The sequence below is a fragment of the Pieris brassicae genome, chromosome 4, assembly GCF_905147105.1.
Source record: "Pieris brassicae chromosome 4, ilPieBrab1.1, whole genome shotgun sequence".
NCBI lineage: Eukaryota > Metazoa > Arthropoda > Insecta > Lepidoptera > Pieridae > Pieris > Pieris brassicae.
Window position 1 is genome coordinate 21,475,344 of NC_059668.1, and position 16,397 is coordinate 21,491,740.

The 16,397-nt window shown below is 33.9% G+C and overlaps 1 protein-coding gene across 1 annotated transcript in view; it reads right to left on the reverse strand.

Moving 5' to 3' along the window:
- Nucleotides 1–16,397, reverse strand: part of LOC123708918 (rho GTPase-activating protein 100F) — a 35,564-nt gene extending 19,167 nt beyond the window's left edge. Inside the window, exon 1 of the mRNA XM_045659932.1 lies at nt 16,236–16,397. Coding sequence (XP_045515888.1) covers nt 16,236–16,322 — 87 coding nt within the window. The 5' untranslated portion in view covers nt 16,323–16,397. The remainder of the gene's footprint in view (nt 1–16,235) is intronic.

The following is a 16,397-nucleotide window of genomic DNA, read 5'->3' on the forward strand; positions in this document are numbered from 1 at the left end:
GAGAAACAGTTGTTGATAAAAGTTGACAAAAAATAATTATTTTTGCTTGCGAAATTGAGATGTTTAAAAGTTAAGGTTGAAAGGATTGTGATGTTAAAAATCACATCGAATTTGATAAACGTAATACATAGCGTTTTAATACTAAAAGTTATAATAAGTATTTACAAATGGGCAGGAAGCTCATCTGATGTTAAGTGATCACACATTGCCAAAAGGCTCGCCAGTATGTCACCGGAATTTTAAGAATTAAGCTCTTTTCTTGAAGAACCATAAGTCGAATTGCTTTGGAAATACATTAGTGGACAGCAAAAACTGCCTTAAAAACGCTCAGTTGTGGAACGACGGCCGTCGAGGTGATACGGATGGTTTTTCCTGATTAATGAGAATGATGAAACTCCGCTGCAGGTATTAATCCGAAAAACTCCACTGAATCAGTGGTAAATTCAATAGAAGATACAGCGAGACCCCACAAGTCTACGCAACGTTTAGGGATCAAGCCGCTGGTCGTCGACGGTTAATGGAAAATCTATTTTCTATCCATCCAAATTTATTTATATAAATGTCAATATGATAAGAGCATGGCCTAGTGGCTCCAGCGCGCGACTCTCAGCCCTGAGCTCGTAGGTTCTGACTGGACTTTCTTTCTATGTCCACATTTAACATTCGTTCGAACGGTGATCGAACACATCGTCACCGCCTTGCCTTAGACCGAAAACGGTGACGGCATGTCAGTCACAGGAGGCTGATCACTTACTTGCCTAATAGCCAGACCTAAAAACATTGTAGCGCCACTGATTTATTATTTTATGTTGTTAATATGATTGTTCATAACAATAGTATAATACCTAGCTACGCTTTGAACATTTTTATATTACCTAATAAAATTCAGAAAGGTCTATACGCTTAAAGTCAATAAAGAGCGATATTATCTTCTATATCACTCAGCGTGGAATGCAATATAGTGGAAGACGATAGTATAAAGGGTTGCTTTGTTACGTACGTATCTCGGAAGTAGGTTACAGTGATAGAACTTGAGTAACGTGAACCAATATAGATTTATGCGCTTTAAAGTTCGTGGATTTGGAACTTTGATACGAAGTTTTACTTGTTTAAGTTGTTGTCATTGGAGAATCGTAGAAAATTTATATTGTAAATAAAAAGAAAAACGCGTTTTGGCCAAACTCATGGATATCAAGTATTACGTCTGGGCCGCAGATTTCTGTATCATGTTCATTTGTCAATCTAATACGAAAGTAGGTGATTAGCCTTCTGTGCCTGACACACGCGGTCGACTTTTTGGGTCAAAGCAAGCCGGTTTCCTCACGATTTTCCTCACCGTTCGAGCGAATATTAAATGTGTCAAGAAAGTCTATTGGCGCACAGCCGGGATCGAACCTACGTCCTCAGGGATAAGAGTTGCATGTTAAAGCCACTAAGCTAACACTTCTCTTGTTATTTTCTATTAATTCTTAGGGTCCTTCAAGAAAAGAGCGTACCAATTCTTGAAAGGCCGGCAACGCACTTGCGAGCCTTCTGGCAATGTGAGTGTCCATGGGCGGCGGTATCGCTTCACATCAGGTGAGCCTCTTACCCGTTTGCCTGCTATTACATAAAAATAAATAAATAAGTGTGTGTTTAAAATCGATTTTCCTTTCGAATTTTTTTTTTCATTTATTTATATCATCGTTTATGTTATGTTTGCCTATAACTACTTGTCACATTAAATATAGTAGTTTGTTTTTTTTGTACCAATATTTCAGTATACCGTGCGTTGGCAATATTTCATATATAAATAATTATTATCAAAACCTGTCCCCTTCGCAACTCTCTTAGGACGCGCTACAAAGCGTTCTACAACTAATTATATGTGAAACTTTGAAACTAATATAAGTACAGAGATTTATTTGACTTCCCTACGCCTAATTGCGTAGAGTAAATAATAATTTAATAACGTATTTCTACAACTACAGTTAAGTTTAATTAATCATGTATAAATGTCTTATTATATATATATATATACATTGTACTACTGTGGGGGTGTATGTCACTCCTCTTAAACGGCTAGAACGATTTAAAGTTTTTTGATTGCATTTGGGTAGCGCCCTGCATTAGATTCACAAATGGTAGATGTAGATGGCGCTGCAGTTGATACTTTCATACTTTGTTTAATCCTAATCGCTTGAAATATCGTATATGACAATGTCTGTCGGGTCCGCTAGTGTATTTAATATAATTATTCCTGTTTTTTTGTGATATCAATAATGTGTTATCATTATTAATAGATTTATAGTAGTAATTGAAGATAAAAACCTAAACAAAGTATCACTTCTTAACTACACGACATGTGTCTTAATTTTTCAAATACACAATCAGTACAACTTATTGTCAGTACTGGTGATACAAGAACTAAGCATTTTACTTACTACATTGGCATAGGATTTCAGCGGAAAAGGAATTATATACTAGTATATATATGGGCAAACGAGCATGTGTCCATACGTGAAGCACCTGTAAGCCTTTGATAACGCTCTTTTTTTTAAATAAAACGACAACAACTGGGTGTAAGCCTTTAAGTAAGCGAATTTTCGATAAATAACTATACGAATCGCGTTGTCATAAGCTTTATATTAGGTTTACAACTAAATATAAGGAAATGCAGCAAATTTAAAGTATTGATAAAAATTCAAAATAGTAAAATAATTAATAATGAAGTATCTTAAAACGCATACGCGTAACACCAGAAAACTTTTGTAAATGAATATGTACGAATATAATACTTGCAAGTAAATCAATCTCAAATCATTTCCATTCGCAGGCAAGGCTGATACAAAATTAGGTCATAATATTTTAACATTCCGTGGTTTACTGTGCGAATAGCAAAATATAGGTAACCCATATTAAAATCTTGATTACTCATTCAACCTCAAACACGTCGTTATGTTGGAAACTACTTGATCCTGTAGAAATTACTTTATAGTTTTAGTATGTCGCTTGAAAAAGGGTTCTTAATTAATATTAAAATACGGATTGGAAACGAAATTATTTATTAGGGAGGAATATTGTATACAAAATGTACCAAGGAAACCAACTCGAGATAGATCTAACCGATTTTAGACGATTTGGTTAAATTATAAATTTAAAATAGAATATTTTTGTCGTGTAAAAATCTAAGTACTACTTAGATTATTTAATGATTTTGTTCCCGAATTGTATTCCTGACTAACCATATCTTATCTATGATAAAACAATCAATAACTGCAACTGCTCTTTCATGACAGGCAAGTGATCAGCCTCGTGTGCCTGACACTCACCATCGACTATGTTGGGTCTAAGGCAAGCCGGTTTCTTCACGATGTTTTCCCTCACCATTCAAGCGAATGGTAAATGCGCACATAGAAAGAAGGTCCATTGGTGTACAGCTGGGGATAGAGCCTACTACCTCAGGGATGAGTGTCGCTCGCTGAAGCCACAGGCTAACGCTATATTTCTAATTGTATTGAATATTCATTTAATATAAACATTAAAGTATCTTCGATAAACTCCTTATAAAAGGATCGAAATACAGCACAGTTACCATGAGAACGGTTAAAATTTGGCGGTCGATCGAGTACGGAGTCTGGGATGAGGCTTATGGGGGAGGGGAAAGAGGTGGACTGGTGAGGAGGGCCCTGACCTACTTCCCGCCCCTCGCGTACGCATGAGGTCACTGTACTGCAGTTGCAAGCTTCCGAATGCCGTTCTGCAAAGGTGATTGCACTATCCGATGAAAAATCCACAGTTTTGTCACAATTCTCCAGCGATTCTTTAAAATGCAACAGCCGCCCTACTTTTTATTTCTTGAATATATCAAATTGTTGTTTTCAAAATTTTGTTCTCGCTCCAATTGTTTGCAGAAATGTATTTATCTATCTATAATAACGTAAGTAATGCTTTCAAGAGCGAGGTGTTTACTGAAGGCAATGTGCCTATAGTCTGGAAGAGTATTTAGACCATAAGTTTTGACGATAAGTTTAATTAACTTATCTAATTATTCATCATGATTATTAATATGACATTTGTATTTCTTTTTTTAATCCGCTGATTGTGCGGTGTTATTTTTTTTATAATTAATCAACCTGAATGTATAACTTTCCTTGCAATAAATGTATGTATTATTTATTATCGATTTTGTCTTTACACTTCTATCTATAAAAGTACTACAATTGTAATAAACTAAAAACGTCTTAAAAAGCCTTCAAAACTAATATAATGTCTGACATCTCTTTACAGAAGCAGTGGATGTTATATGTATAATCCTACAGTTTGCTATGTACATTCCCACTGAAGCAAGAGTAAAAAAAATATCTTTAAAACACTTAAAAATTATCGTGAGTTTAAAACACGGCAGTATAGAAATAGTTTTAAGTAACGTATTCAAAATCAGATACGTCCAAGGATAAATATGTTCAATAGGAGCACATGCCGCGACCTAGTGACCTACAATTGTAACATCTGTGTATTATATAGGCATGAGTCTAATAAAATAGGCCAGAGGCTTAACTAATAAATGACAGAATATTTTTTAAACTTGCCTATCACTATGCTGCATTATAATTAGGTTGGAAAATAGTAAGCATTGAGCAGTGTTGGACTAGTGGCTTCAGCGATCGACTCTCATGCTTGAGGTCGTAAGTTCGATCACACAGACGTGATCCAATGGACTTTCTTTCTATGTGCGTATTTTAACATTCGTTCAAACGGTGAAGGAAATTATCGAGAGGAAACCGGCTTGCTTTAGACCCAAAAAGTCGACGGCGTGCGTCAGGCACAGAAGGCTGATCACCTACTTGCCTATTAGATTAACAAATGATCATGAAACAGATACAGAAATCTGAGGCCCAGACCTAAAAAGGTTGTAGTGCCACTAATTTATTTTTTATTTTCATAATAATAGCAAATTTCTAATCTGATAAAGGCTGTTACCACGTACTTGCATTTATTTTATTTTAAATACTCACGAACAAAGCTCAGTGCTTTAAGCTCGTAAAACGGTTTGTTTCATAATTACATTTTAAAATTTATGTACAGTAGTAATTAAACGCTTTTTAGATAAAAATGCTGTTTATTTTTCATAGAACAAGGGGCAATACATGGACACTCTTAATGCCAGAGGGATCGCGAGTAATTTGCCGGCATTTTATGAATTAGAACACTTTTTTCTGGAAGGGCCCTTTAATCGCTATATATAACTTAGTAGTTTTAATGCTAAAGATTCTCATCCCTGTCTGCCAGCGAACCCGGTCTGTACTCTCATTTGTCTTTCCATGTACCCAATTTACAATTGCTCGCGCTTGACGACCTATGTATATGAGTGGTAGGCCCAAGCGTGATAATTAGAGCATATTGCAAAGAGTTACCTTCATATCAGTGTGAAAGAATCTGGTTAATCCGAAAGATGTGTTCCATTTGAATATATTTGTTCACAATCGTGATTCGATCGCACGACCTCAGGGTTGACTGACGCAGGCTTAAGCCAATAAACGAACACTGCTCTACCCCGTATATAAACTATTTTGTACGTATACTATTTTTGATACATTCAACGTTTATTTTTTAACTGTTCGTTGCATTACAATATAAAAATTCAACATAATTATACGAAAAGGAGAGCAACTGGATTACATTACATTATCCGATAAAATTTTGAAGAAATCTTTTTTAGATACTCTAAGAGGGTATAATTAACCGTCGGTTTCAAAGTTATAGTAATGTTTAACATATTTTAATAGAGAAGCAGAATTTTTGGCGTTCGTTACTAGATTTTAAGTAATTTGAACATAATATTTAGCTGTATGTTTGGAGCAAAATTATGTGAAAAGTGTAACTTGAATTTTATATTTCAAGGCATATAATTGTGCGTACTATCCTAGTGAACATTACCTATCCTCTAATTGTGCTAACGAGCGAGGACCTTGATGAAGAATTCAACTTTCCAGACAATATCTATTTCAAAAATAAAAGTATAAATAAAATCCAAGACTGAATAAAGCTCTTGGGCGGCACAAGCGGCCGACGGATCGATGTTCAACGTACGCCTAATCGATATGAACGTAGTACTCGCTGAATGAGTTGCGCGCGCCGCCATTTCTTACATAACGCGCAGAATATCACCTGTTGCATATTACTACATATAACCGGCTAAAGCGAAATGCCTCGCCCACTCTCATCCGCGTTTTATTTAATCTACGTTCTGAATTCAGACGCGTTGTCGGTGTCAATGCACCGGCACAACCTTCGTTGCACTCAAGGGTACATAGTGGCTAGCTGACTTGTTAAAATCTTCGGTATTGAAGAAATGTAATAAGCACCAATGTAACAGTTGTCACTTTATTCATGAATGTTAGTCATCACCTTTATACGAGCACCATAATGGTTTATTTAATTTTGTCTAATGGGTGATTAGTTAAGTTTATTAAGAGATGCATGGAAGCTTTTTAAGTAAATAGTTTAGTAACCCGATTTTAATAACCGATTCTGAGTACGGATGTAAGATTTATTACCTAACCTATGGAAGGCTGAGAAATTAAATGATTTTTGCTTAGATAAATAGCTCGCATTTTTACTTAGAGTGGTTGCAAAGTCGTTTCTATTAAAATAAAAATGTCGGTTAACTAGTTTTCAGTTAACTTAATTTTTATTTGACATTATGTGGATGAAAAGTTTAAAAGTACTCGTTCGTACAAATTGTGACATAATGTCTTGTGGTATTTGAAATTTAATGCGCAAATATTTTATTTAAAATTAAGACATGCCTATTTTTATTAATAAAAATGCTTACATAATTTTAATTGTTAAAACAATGTTTTTAAAACTACAATTCATCAAGGAAACTGAATAGTAATGAATGTATTAAAAACTGTCAGAAAGTGCAATTTTTTCGGTCAATCTACGCCCATTTATCTTTATATAAATTACACCTATAAATAAATTCTAATTTGATTTGTTATGGTTTTAAGAAATCTTCACGTATATACAATCAAATATTGTACTTTAATCATAAAAACTAAATTCCAAACCTTAAAGCACACTATACAATTATTTTAGTATGAAACTTAGGTTCATCGAAAAGGGTCGCCCTTTTATATGATCTTAATATAGGGGAGAAGAGCCTCGCCAAGGCTAGAGTCTAGACGTTGGACTCACCAATTATATACTCTCTGACTTAGTATTGGTGTCAACTAACACCTCTCAAGGCGATTAAATGTATTTATAAATATTGTATACATGGATGACTTTACAAATCATTTGTTTCTGTATATAATATACTAACTGGCCAAGCTTACTCACTCACTCACTCAGCTTTTGAATCCCTCAAACAATTAGTCTTAATTTCATATATGTTTATATATTTTATTTGCCTATTCGGCTACTTAAAGCTGTCTCCAAAGTACAACTTTAATCAATATAAGTCATTTGTAAAGCAATCTTACGAACTTTGTAGCATAAATTATTTAATGTGTAGAGAGATTCTATTATTTTATTTACAAGGTCCAGCCGTCTAGACAGGCGCCGGTTTTATAGCCTGAGACACCCGAGAAAAATTACGTCACCGCTCTAATAATACCCCAAAGACATGCTATGACTATTCTATCAACCCATTGACCTGATTCGGATATACTTAGTCCATTGAGTATATTTACATAGTAAGGATATTTCAAAGCACTTGACAACACCAACAAAGTGCCCGGGTTGCTCGATTTTCCGTATTACGCCCTATACATGATGTTTTTTATCGATTCCATAGAATAACAAACACATCACTGACAAATATAGTTCATGATTCTAGAAACGTCAGGTAATCGTAGATCACGTAAATCAGGAAATGGTCTGATCGAGTCAATTGACCGTTGATTAATAATAAATTATTATTATTGAGTTATTCAACAAATTGTTGCTTTGGTTAATAATTGAGATTCCTTTTAAGAATTATAATTTAATTTGATTCAATTTAGTTTGTTAAAATAGCTTTTACACATTAAGAAAACAGTTTTTTAACGGATTGGAGCTATGTATTATTATTATAAAGTCATAATTATTTTCATAATTTTAAATTTTATTTTTTTTCCGAAGTTTCGCATGCTTTACAGCGTTCGTTGTCACGGTGGATTCAGTTTACATAGCGAATAAAATAATGAATATTGTTACGACCACTAAAATCAAGCAAATGCCTCAAGTGGGGTCAAGCCACTATCATGGCTTTGGACAGTGCATTCGGGGAACGCAGGAAAGTTCTGATTGAGTATTCAGTGGAGCATTGTGGTGATGAGACCGAGTTGGGTCTATGTAATTTGTGGTGAGATCTGTGGCTTACACGCTGCTCGTTATTGAGGCTAACGTGTTATTTGTAATTTTAAAAGGAATCTAAATTAAATACTGTACGATAATTATTTGTGTCTTTTGTACTGGTATGATGCCCACTAAATACGATAATCGACAGAGTGACGATATCTCTCTACATATATTAAGTTATAATATTTCAATAATATCGTTAAATAAATGAAACAAATTAAATGACCTAAAAGCATAAAATCAAGCATATTTTTGCATCTTAATCACAACTGCGGTATGAAAAACGACACATGTTTTTCGTTAAAAAAAATTGTAAATGAATATCACTTTCTTCCCAGTTCTTCTCTCCGTTCTTAGCCTTTGATTGGAGAAATTAGTAAGATTAAATTTCAAGTAGTCATTGACGTTCATAAATGAACTAATTCTCTTTCTTCTTTTATTCTACTATACATTAAGTAGTATTTAGTTTGAACGTAATACACTGACGCATTCAGTTGAACAACCTATAATCCGATCTGAAACATTGGAGTGTCGCGAGACTACAAAATCGCTTAACATGTACTACAGAATTTGCAACTTTCGCAAAAGCCCTCTCATTTAGTGTTTTAACCCCCTTAAAAAACTAGTAGAATCTCAATTTGTCGGCCAATTAAATGTATGATTTTATTTTAAAGCATGTACTACTTTATTATCAGGTCAACAGCTCATCTGATGGTAGAATTTTGCAGAAATTCTTCAAATTATAACAGAAGGAAGTAATTTATTTTTTGTATAATAATTCCTCTGTAGTGACATTGTCTCTCTATTATCATTAATATAACAACAGAGAGACATAATATTAACATTGTTAAACCAGATGTTATCAAACACTGTAAAGTGATTCTTAAATATCAAATCAAAAATGGATGTTAATTGCAGTCAGTGTAAACCCGCGCACTACGGGCTACGCCATCGTCAGAAAGGTTACGATGTAGCGGCGTAGAGGCCTACGCCAACGCCCTAACGAACGAATCTAATACGTTAAAATGTAAATAATTATTTATCCAAAAACACGACGCATCAAGTGTTCAGAAATTAACTGCACGTAATATTTAGTATTCCTGTAATATAATGATAAAATATATATTATTATTATATAGATATAGTATAAGAGGCTGTTTCAGCGCAGAGAAATCAGTCACCCACGTAGTCCTGGAATGCGAGGTTGTTGCTAAACAACGTGCAGAAATTCTCGGAACAGTGAAGTCGCTCACTGATGCTTTTGGAAGGAGTTAGGCTGGCTTAGTTAGCCGGGACATTACGCACAATGGAGCTATTGAGCGTCTAAGTGCTTAAACTGAGTCCACAAACCACAACCATACTATTTCTATGAATACCAATACCCAGTTGGAAATCGAAAGCTTTACTCAGGACTCAGTGACCTCCTTTCTTTGTTTTCTCCCTAATGCGGAATTTAATGCTTTGTTTAGCGCCAATGGTATGAATATTATGAAATTCTTTTATCTTCTACCGCTATTAATCATAATTGTCTGTATTTGGCCTCAAAAAGATATTTAAGTATATTTTAAAAGAAATCATGATTTTTGTGCTAAAATGATTTTGAGAACATATTATGTAGGTTTAATTTTAGCAGAGCGTTCGTTTGTTTGTTATTTGTTATCTGTTTATTGTAATAAATATAAAATGTTCTAAACTCGAATATAGTTCGTAGAAGCAGATTTATTTATAATGCAATACTGTATTCATACTATTTCGCTCTGTTAACAATGTTATTCATTTGTCTAGTCTAGCAGTAATAGTTTCGTATTCGTTACAGGTACATTAATTGAGTTGAATTTTTGTGAATAAAATAGGGATGACTTAAAATATTTTACCTTAATATCGGGCAAATATATTTTTGCGTTTATTTTCACTGGAGATTTATCTGGATAATAACTGGACACAATTATCTGTTCTTCAAGAATGCTACCCAGTATTTAACACAAGCGTGCCTTATGGCAGATTTGCCCTACCACTATGTGAAACCAGCTACCCACTAACCATTTTTAATCCAATTCAACTTAGGGTCCTTCAAGAATAGAACGTAACAATTCTTAGCTTGTGAGCATTCTGGCAATGTTATCATATAACATCCGGTGAGCCTCCTGGCACACACAAAACACATTTAATAAACAAAATGGTTGAGTTAATGCTTCAATAGACAACCAATAGGTTATAGATAAATGACAAATTACTTTAATTTTATAATAAATTATCAATGTTATCTAAAAAATTGTATGCTTTGAATATTAATGACATTTTCTCACTGATGAACGGTGCCCGAAAAGCACTTAGCCAACACATCACGTCTGAGCCATTACAAGTTTAAACATTAACATTGGGCTTACGTCCTTCCACGTTAAGTGCAAACTTTCAAAATCGAACACGAACGATCTGTTAAAAATAGCCTAAAAGCTATTTACACGATAATTCAAACAGAGATTGATTCTTGGATAAGAAATTGAAACTTTAAATGACTACAAGAGTGTGTTGCTCGAAATAAAACTTTAAAAATCTAATATGTCGGATCAAATCAGCTTTCCTACAACTTTGATTTGTTCCTTTTAGAGTAGACTTTTGGGTCGTGGGGTTCAAGCGCAGAGACCAATGATTAATTATTTAAGTTGGCCCCTGGTATATAGAACTGGTGCCCCCAGAGTTGGTGTTTTCCTCGCTCAAGCGATAAGTATCGCAAAAATGCTGCAGCAATAAAGGCTGCCACAGAAACCAAACTTTTTAAATTTATTTTATTCTATTTATCATTATTCTATGTAAGTTAAGAACATTATAAATACTGTTTATTTGTATAATAAATGTAATATAAGTCTACTTTCATTTTCATAAACGATTCGATTTTCAATTTACAATTCTATTTGTTTTAAAACCCATGATAGGATGGAAATTGTAATCCTGCACACGTAATAGCTTCCTGTCAACTCTGTCATGCTGTTGGTAAATTGTCGCTCCTTATTTACAATGCAAACTGCACGCTATCTCGTGCAAATAAAGCTCAGAATCCACTGGACCGTGACAAAGCTCATTAGAGCCGCCTACATCTGCAGGCACGCCCACCAAGATCGCTGGAAACGATCTGATGAAAATCACTGATTCGAACTACGTAATTCATTAATCGATTTTAAACGAAGGGGAAACCAGACGTCTTGAAGTGACCTTATCAATTGATTTTCAAATTGTAGATATCTACGGTAAAGATTGGTTAATTTTAACCATGACAATCACTACAGTAACCACTGTAAAAAGTCAATTAAAGTTTAAGGAAAGTAGATGCGAGGCTAGGTGAATCAACCCGATTTGTTTTCTTTGATACTATAATTTAAAAACTAAATTAGCGGCATTTGTTAACCACAAGGGAAAGTATTCATACATATCATTACATACATGGAATTAAATAATAGCGTAGATAAAGTAGTTGTTATGTTGTAGTAAAAATATTATAACGTGGCTAACGTTGGATAACCATTAATAAGTCAGGGCTACCGTAAAACGGTCTATTAAATTAATCCTTAATGGCTTGATAAGCGGCCTTGCTCTGAGCATTCTCCCTTACATCCTAACTTTATTAATATTCTATTACCAGAGAGGGAACATGTTACATACGATTGTATATTTTTATAACGTAATTAAAGATGTCTTGCAATCTATCATATCGTCTTTTTCCTAGTCAAAAATTTAACAGGAATTATAACCATGCTTATATATTGTTGTAATTTAAAATGCTTTGTCAATTGAAATTCTTACAAAATAAAGTTACAACACACAACTTCCGCTTTTATGCTCAGATATAAAATCTAATAAACATAAAAGAGCGTACCAATTATTAAAATGTGCGTGTACATTTTGCCTTTTGGGTGTCGCTTAATATCAGATCTGCCCGTTTGCTCCCGTTTAAATAAAAAAAAACAAATCGATGAGTTTTTAAATAAATGCGAATCACTAATAAGGTTTTACTTAAATTTTAATTGACTATCTTAGGACGTTTAAAACGTTTTTTGTAGACAATACGCGAACAATATCAGCCAGTATCAAAATTATTTACCCTTAAAACTTTCAATGGAACAAACGCGTAATAAACATAAGTGCTACTCCATATATTGCACAACCGGCAAATACCTTACGCATAAAGAATCGGGAAACAAAACGTTTCGTCTTAGCACAATGGGCCCTTGCGCTCCAGCACCCCTGTCCCCGACACCGCTTATATATCCTGCCCCCCCCCCCCAGTTGAGACCTAAAATTTGGTGGCAACTGGGCGCTCCAGAGTTGAGGGTATTCTACAATGGCTTAAATTGACTCAAAGCTTGTTTGATGTTGAAGTGAGGTAATTAGTTTTAGTGAGATTTAGAATGTTTTAAAGGCAGTAGGCTTTTTTGGTATAGAGTGATAGCTATGAATAGTAACACTACTAGAAAACTAGTTCGTTGCTGGATTTCTACGCTCTTAGATTTTAAGAAAATTTTTGGTGATTTAGCTGTGTCTATATTACTTATGATTAATTCCACTATATTTGAAGATGTCGCTCACATAATGGAGGAACCTGAAAGGTTTGGACGGACACATTTTATTGTATTATCCAAAATATTATATGTGGAAGTGCATTAAAATTATGAAAAAAGTCAAAGCAAATGAATTTCTATATGTTATAATAATATACATAACCTCGAAGCTATATTATGTATTTCTGCTATAATATATGATGTTTGTGTGAAACAATTTATGAATCTTATAATTCTCACGTTATGAACAAAAATTCTTAAATTTATTCAATTAATTTTCCTTTGTAAGACAATTCTTTTGTATCGGCGGACAATAAAGAACTAGTAGCTTTCTTCTTAACATTTTGTTGTTCATTGTTTAGCAATGAAAAATTTACATCATTTTAAAAACATTAATTTCGGCACTTAACATAAGTTCTAAATTCAATTTTCAAAGAAAATTAAAGAACTGGTTAAAGCTATTTGATGAATAGGGCGTACCATACAAAGCTTTGGTCTCGCAAGAAAAGCTTAGTAGCGTAGAGTTGGATGTCAGCAAAAAACCGGTACTCGGAATGCTAAGCGTTCGTCGTGACAGGAAAATTGGCACTTAGGTCGTAAGAAATTAAAATCACACGCAAACTAGGTCGTAAATTTCCATTAGAAAGCTGCTAAGTGGAAAGATGGCGCAGGCTTTGGGTTTTTAACGATATCAAAACCAATTTATATTTTAAGCTTAAGGTATCTGTATAAAAAGCTAAGTTTTAACCGAAGCTATTATTTTAATATATTGTCTGTTGATTGTAGTCATTAATCAAGATCAAATGGTTTGATTAGAATTCGATTGAAGTAGAAATTGTCATTAAAAGGCTTTTATCACAGTTCATTTCTCTCACTCTATAAGCCCGTATCTACAAGTTATGTTAAAGTGAACTTTAAACAATCGTAACTTTCGTAAAATTAACAATTAACTCCTTGGATTATTGTTTAACGCATATATGGTACCCGGAGCTGTGACTCCTGGTGAAACAACATTTATTCCTTATTTGCACAGAAAGCTCACACAGACATAGAAACGATTCACACGAAAATACGTTATTCTTGACTAGTATTTCGAAAAGCTACTAGCAAGATCAAAGATCGACAAAACAAAGAGAGTTTAGTATATTTATATTTTGGTACGGCGTTGTCAAGATGAAAGGGTAAACCTAAGTACACCAAAGACTTAAGTGGTTATTACTGTTGGTACCTACTAAGATGAAAGCACACGAGGGAGAAAAATGTCAAATATGGCGTGTTTTGTGAGTTTTTGTAACAAGGATTCTGTTATAAAAATGTTTTAATAAAGTTTAGAAAATCTCACACTGGTTTGATAATAATAATAATAATGAAATTGCAATTAACCTATTCGGTTCAGTTATATAAAAACAGGCATCACCGTGACCACGCACGCTGAAAAGCACGCGAAACGTCAGGAAAAAAATTTTAAACTATGTAAATAATTATAAGTTTTTAATAATAATACATAGCTTCAATCCGTTCAAAAAGTGTTTTTTTCTTAATGTGTAAAAGCTATGTTAACAAAAGACACTATATTGATAATTCCTTTAAATGGTCCAACCATTTATAATAACGTAGGTCGGTTACAAAATATGCAAATATCATAAATTAATTGCATTAACATTCACTGTGAGTATTACTGTGGGATAAGTTGTGATTATATGACTAATAATCTTCAATTTCAGTTTGAAAAAAGCTTTTAGCATTAGCCTGATATCGGTTAAAAGGCACTTGATGTCATTGAGTTTAGTGTATTGACGTGAGGCGTAGGTGGTCACTGACGTCCTTCCGCAGGATTTTGATTGTCGTTTTATTTCATTCAATTTATAGAACTATTATAAATTTCACATCTTCAAGTTTCTATTGGTAAATAGCGTAGACGCGACTCCAATTTTATAATGTTTTAAGATTTGCTGCGATTTGTATATTTTACCACAAGTTCATGTGTATATTTAAATCGTGTATGTTTATGTTTAACGCTTACAAAGTATAGTGACGTAGAAATCTAGGCGATTTAAACTATTTAGTGTTTTAAATTATTCACTATATGGCAGAAGTTCAATTTTTTGTCGCATAAACCAAACAATATTAAATTAGTGACGTTGAAGACGGTAATATATCTAATATACAATATATGTAACAAAACCAAAACATGAAATCTGAATTACGTTGTTACGTGACATTAGAAAGTTTCATATGCCCTGTCAGTTATGGTGATAGTGGAAACGATCGTGACCGGAAAGGCGTAAATATGAATGAGTTAAAAGTGTTGTATCGGAAAACGTTATTAAAGTTATTAATAAACAAAAAGCTTACCAAAAACTATCTATATAATTTACTGCACTATTTTTAGTCTGTGTTCCAATAAACTTTGACATTCAATGTGTTTAATCAATAGAGTTAATAAGCATAGAGTTACGCTTCATTTTATTTTTAAATTATTATCTATGGTATAACTCGTTTATACATTAGAATATATACGTTAATGCTGTTTATTAAAAAAACTCAATGAATAATTATTTCCAATTATAATCTGTAGTGGTTTGAGTATGATAAAAGTTGGATCTTTTATTAAAAATAATATTTTAAATTATTTTATATCTATTGCTGTACTGTAAAGGGTTTGCTACAAAGGTATAAGTACGCTACAAGACAGCTACGCTCTAAAAAATGTGCTACACTAAGTGTAGTTTGGGACTATCTCATCAAAGCATTATATAGGGAATGAATTTCTGTTTTTATCTTCTCCTTAGAATACAAGCTTAAGTTCTTTTATAAAATATAATTCAAGGAATACTTTCTATAGTGTTAAGAAGTGTTATTTGTATATTTTATTCTAGCCGGCTATCTTGGCGTACAGGGCTTTTTATAATATATGAATAACTGATATAATAATTACAATTAGTATGAACCGTTCAATTGTAGGAGTATTCTCTTTAGCGCATGTTATAACTTCGACAAGATGGCGCGATAGGCATAATCTTAAATTCGGTTTAAAAACGGTTTGTACCTTTTAATTTAGCGCAATATTAGGTATAAAGCAAATAAATGAGTATTAATAGCAAATAATTATAATAAGCAAGAGTATCGGGTCTTATCCCGTAGATAACCTAAAATCCCTGTATGCCAGCAAAACTGTTACTTACTATGATTTGATGATTTATTAAGAAATAATGAGAAATTTCTTCAACGAACAATAGTGTCGGGAATTAATCTTACGTCCAGAGAGTCTACAAGAGGCCTTAGCGGGGTCGTCGAACGGCGTCGGGCCGGGGGGCGAAGGTTTCGGCGCGCGCTATCGATCGTATCGCATACCTTCCTGCGGCCGCAGCAGAGCATCCTCCGAGCGCGAGACTGTCCGCCCGGCGAAGATTTCAACCTGGTCAATTTTCGCCACTGCATCGGTGCGATTAACGCGGCGCTTTTGGAAGCGGCCGCGACGCCGGCACTTCGCGCATCGCGGGCCCGTCGACGCGG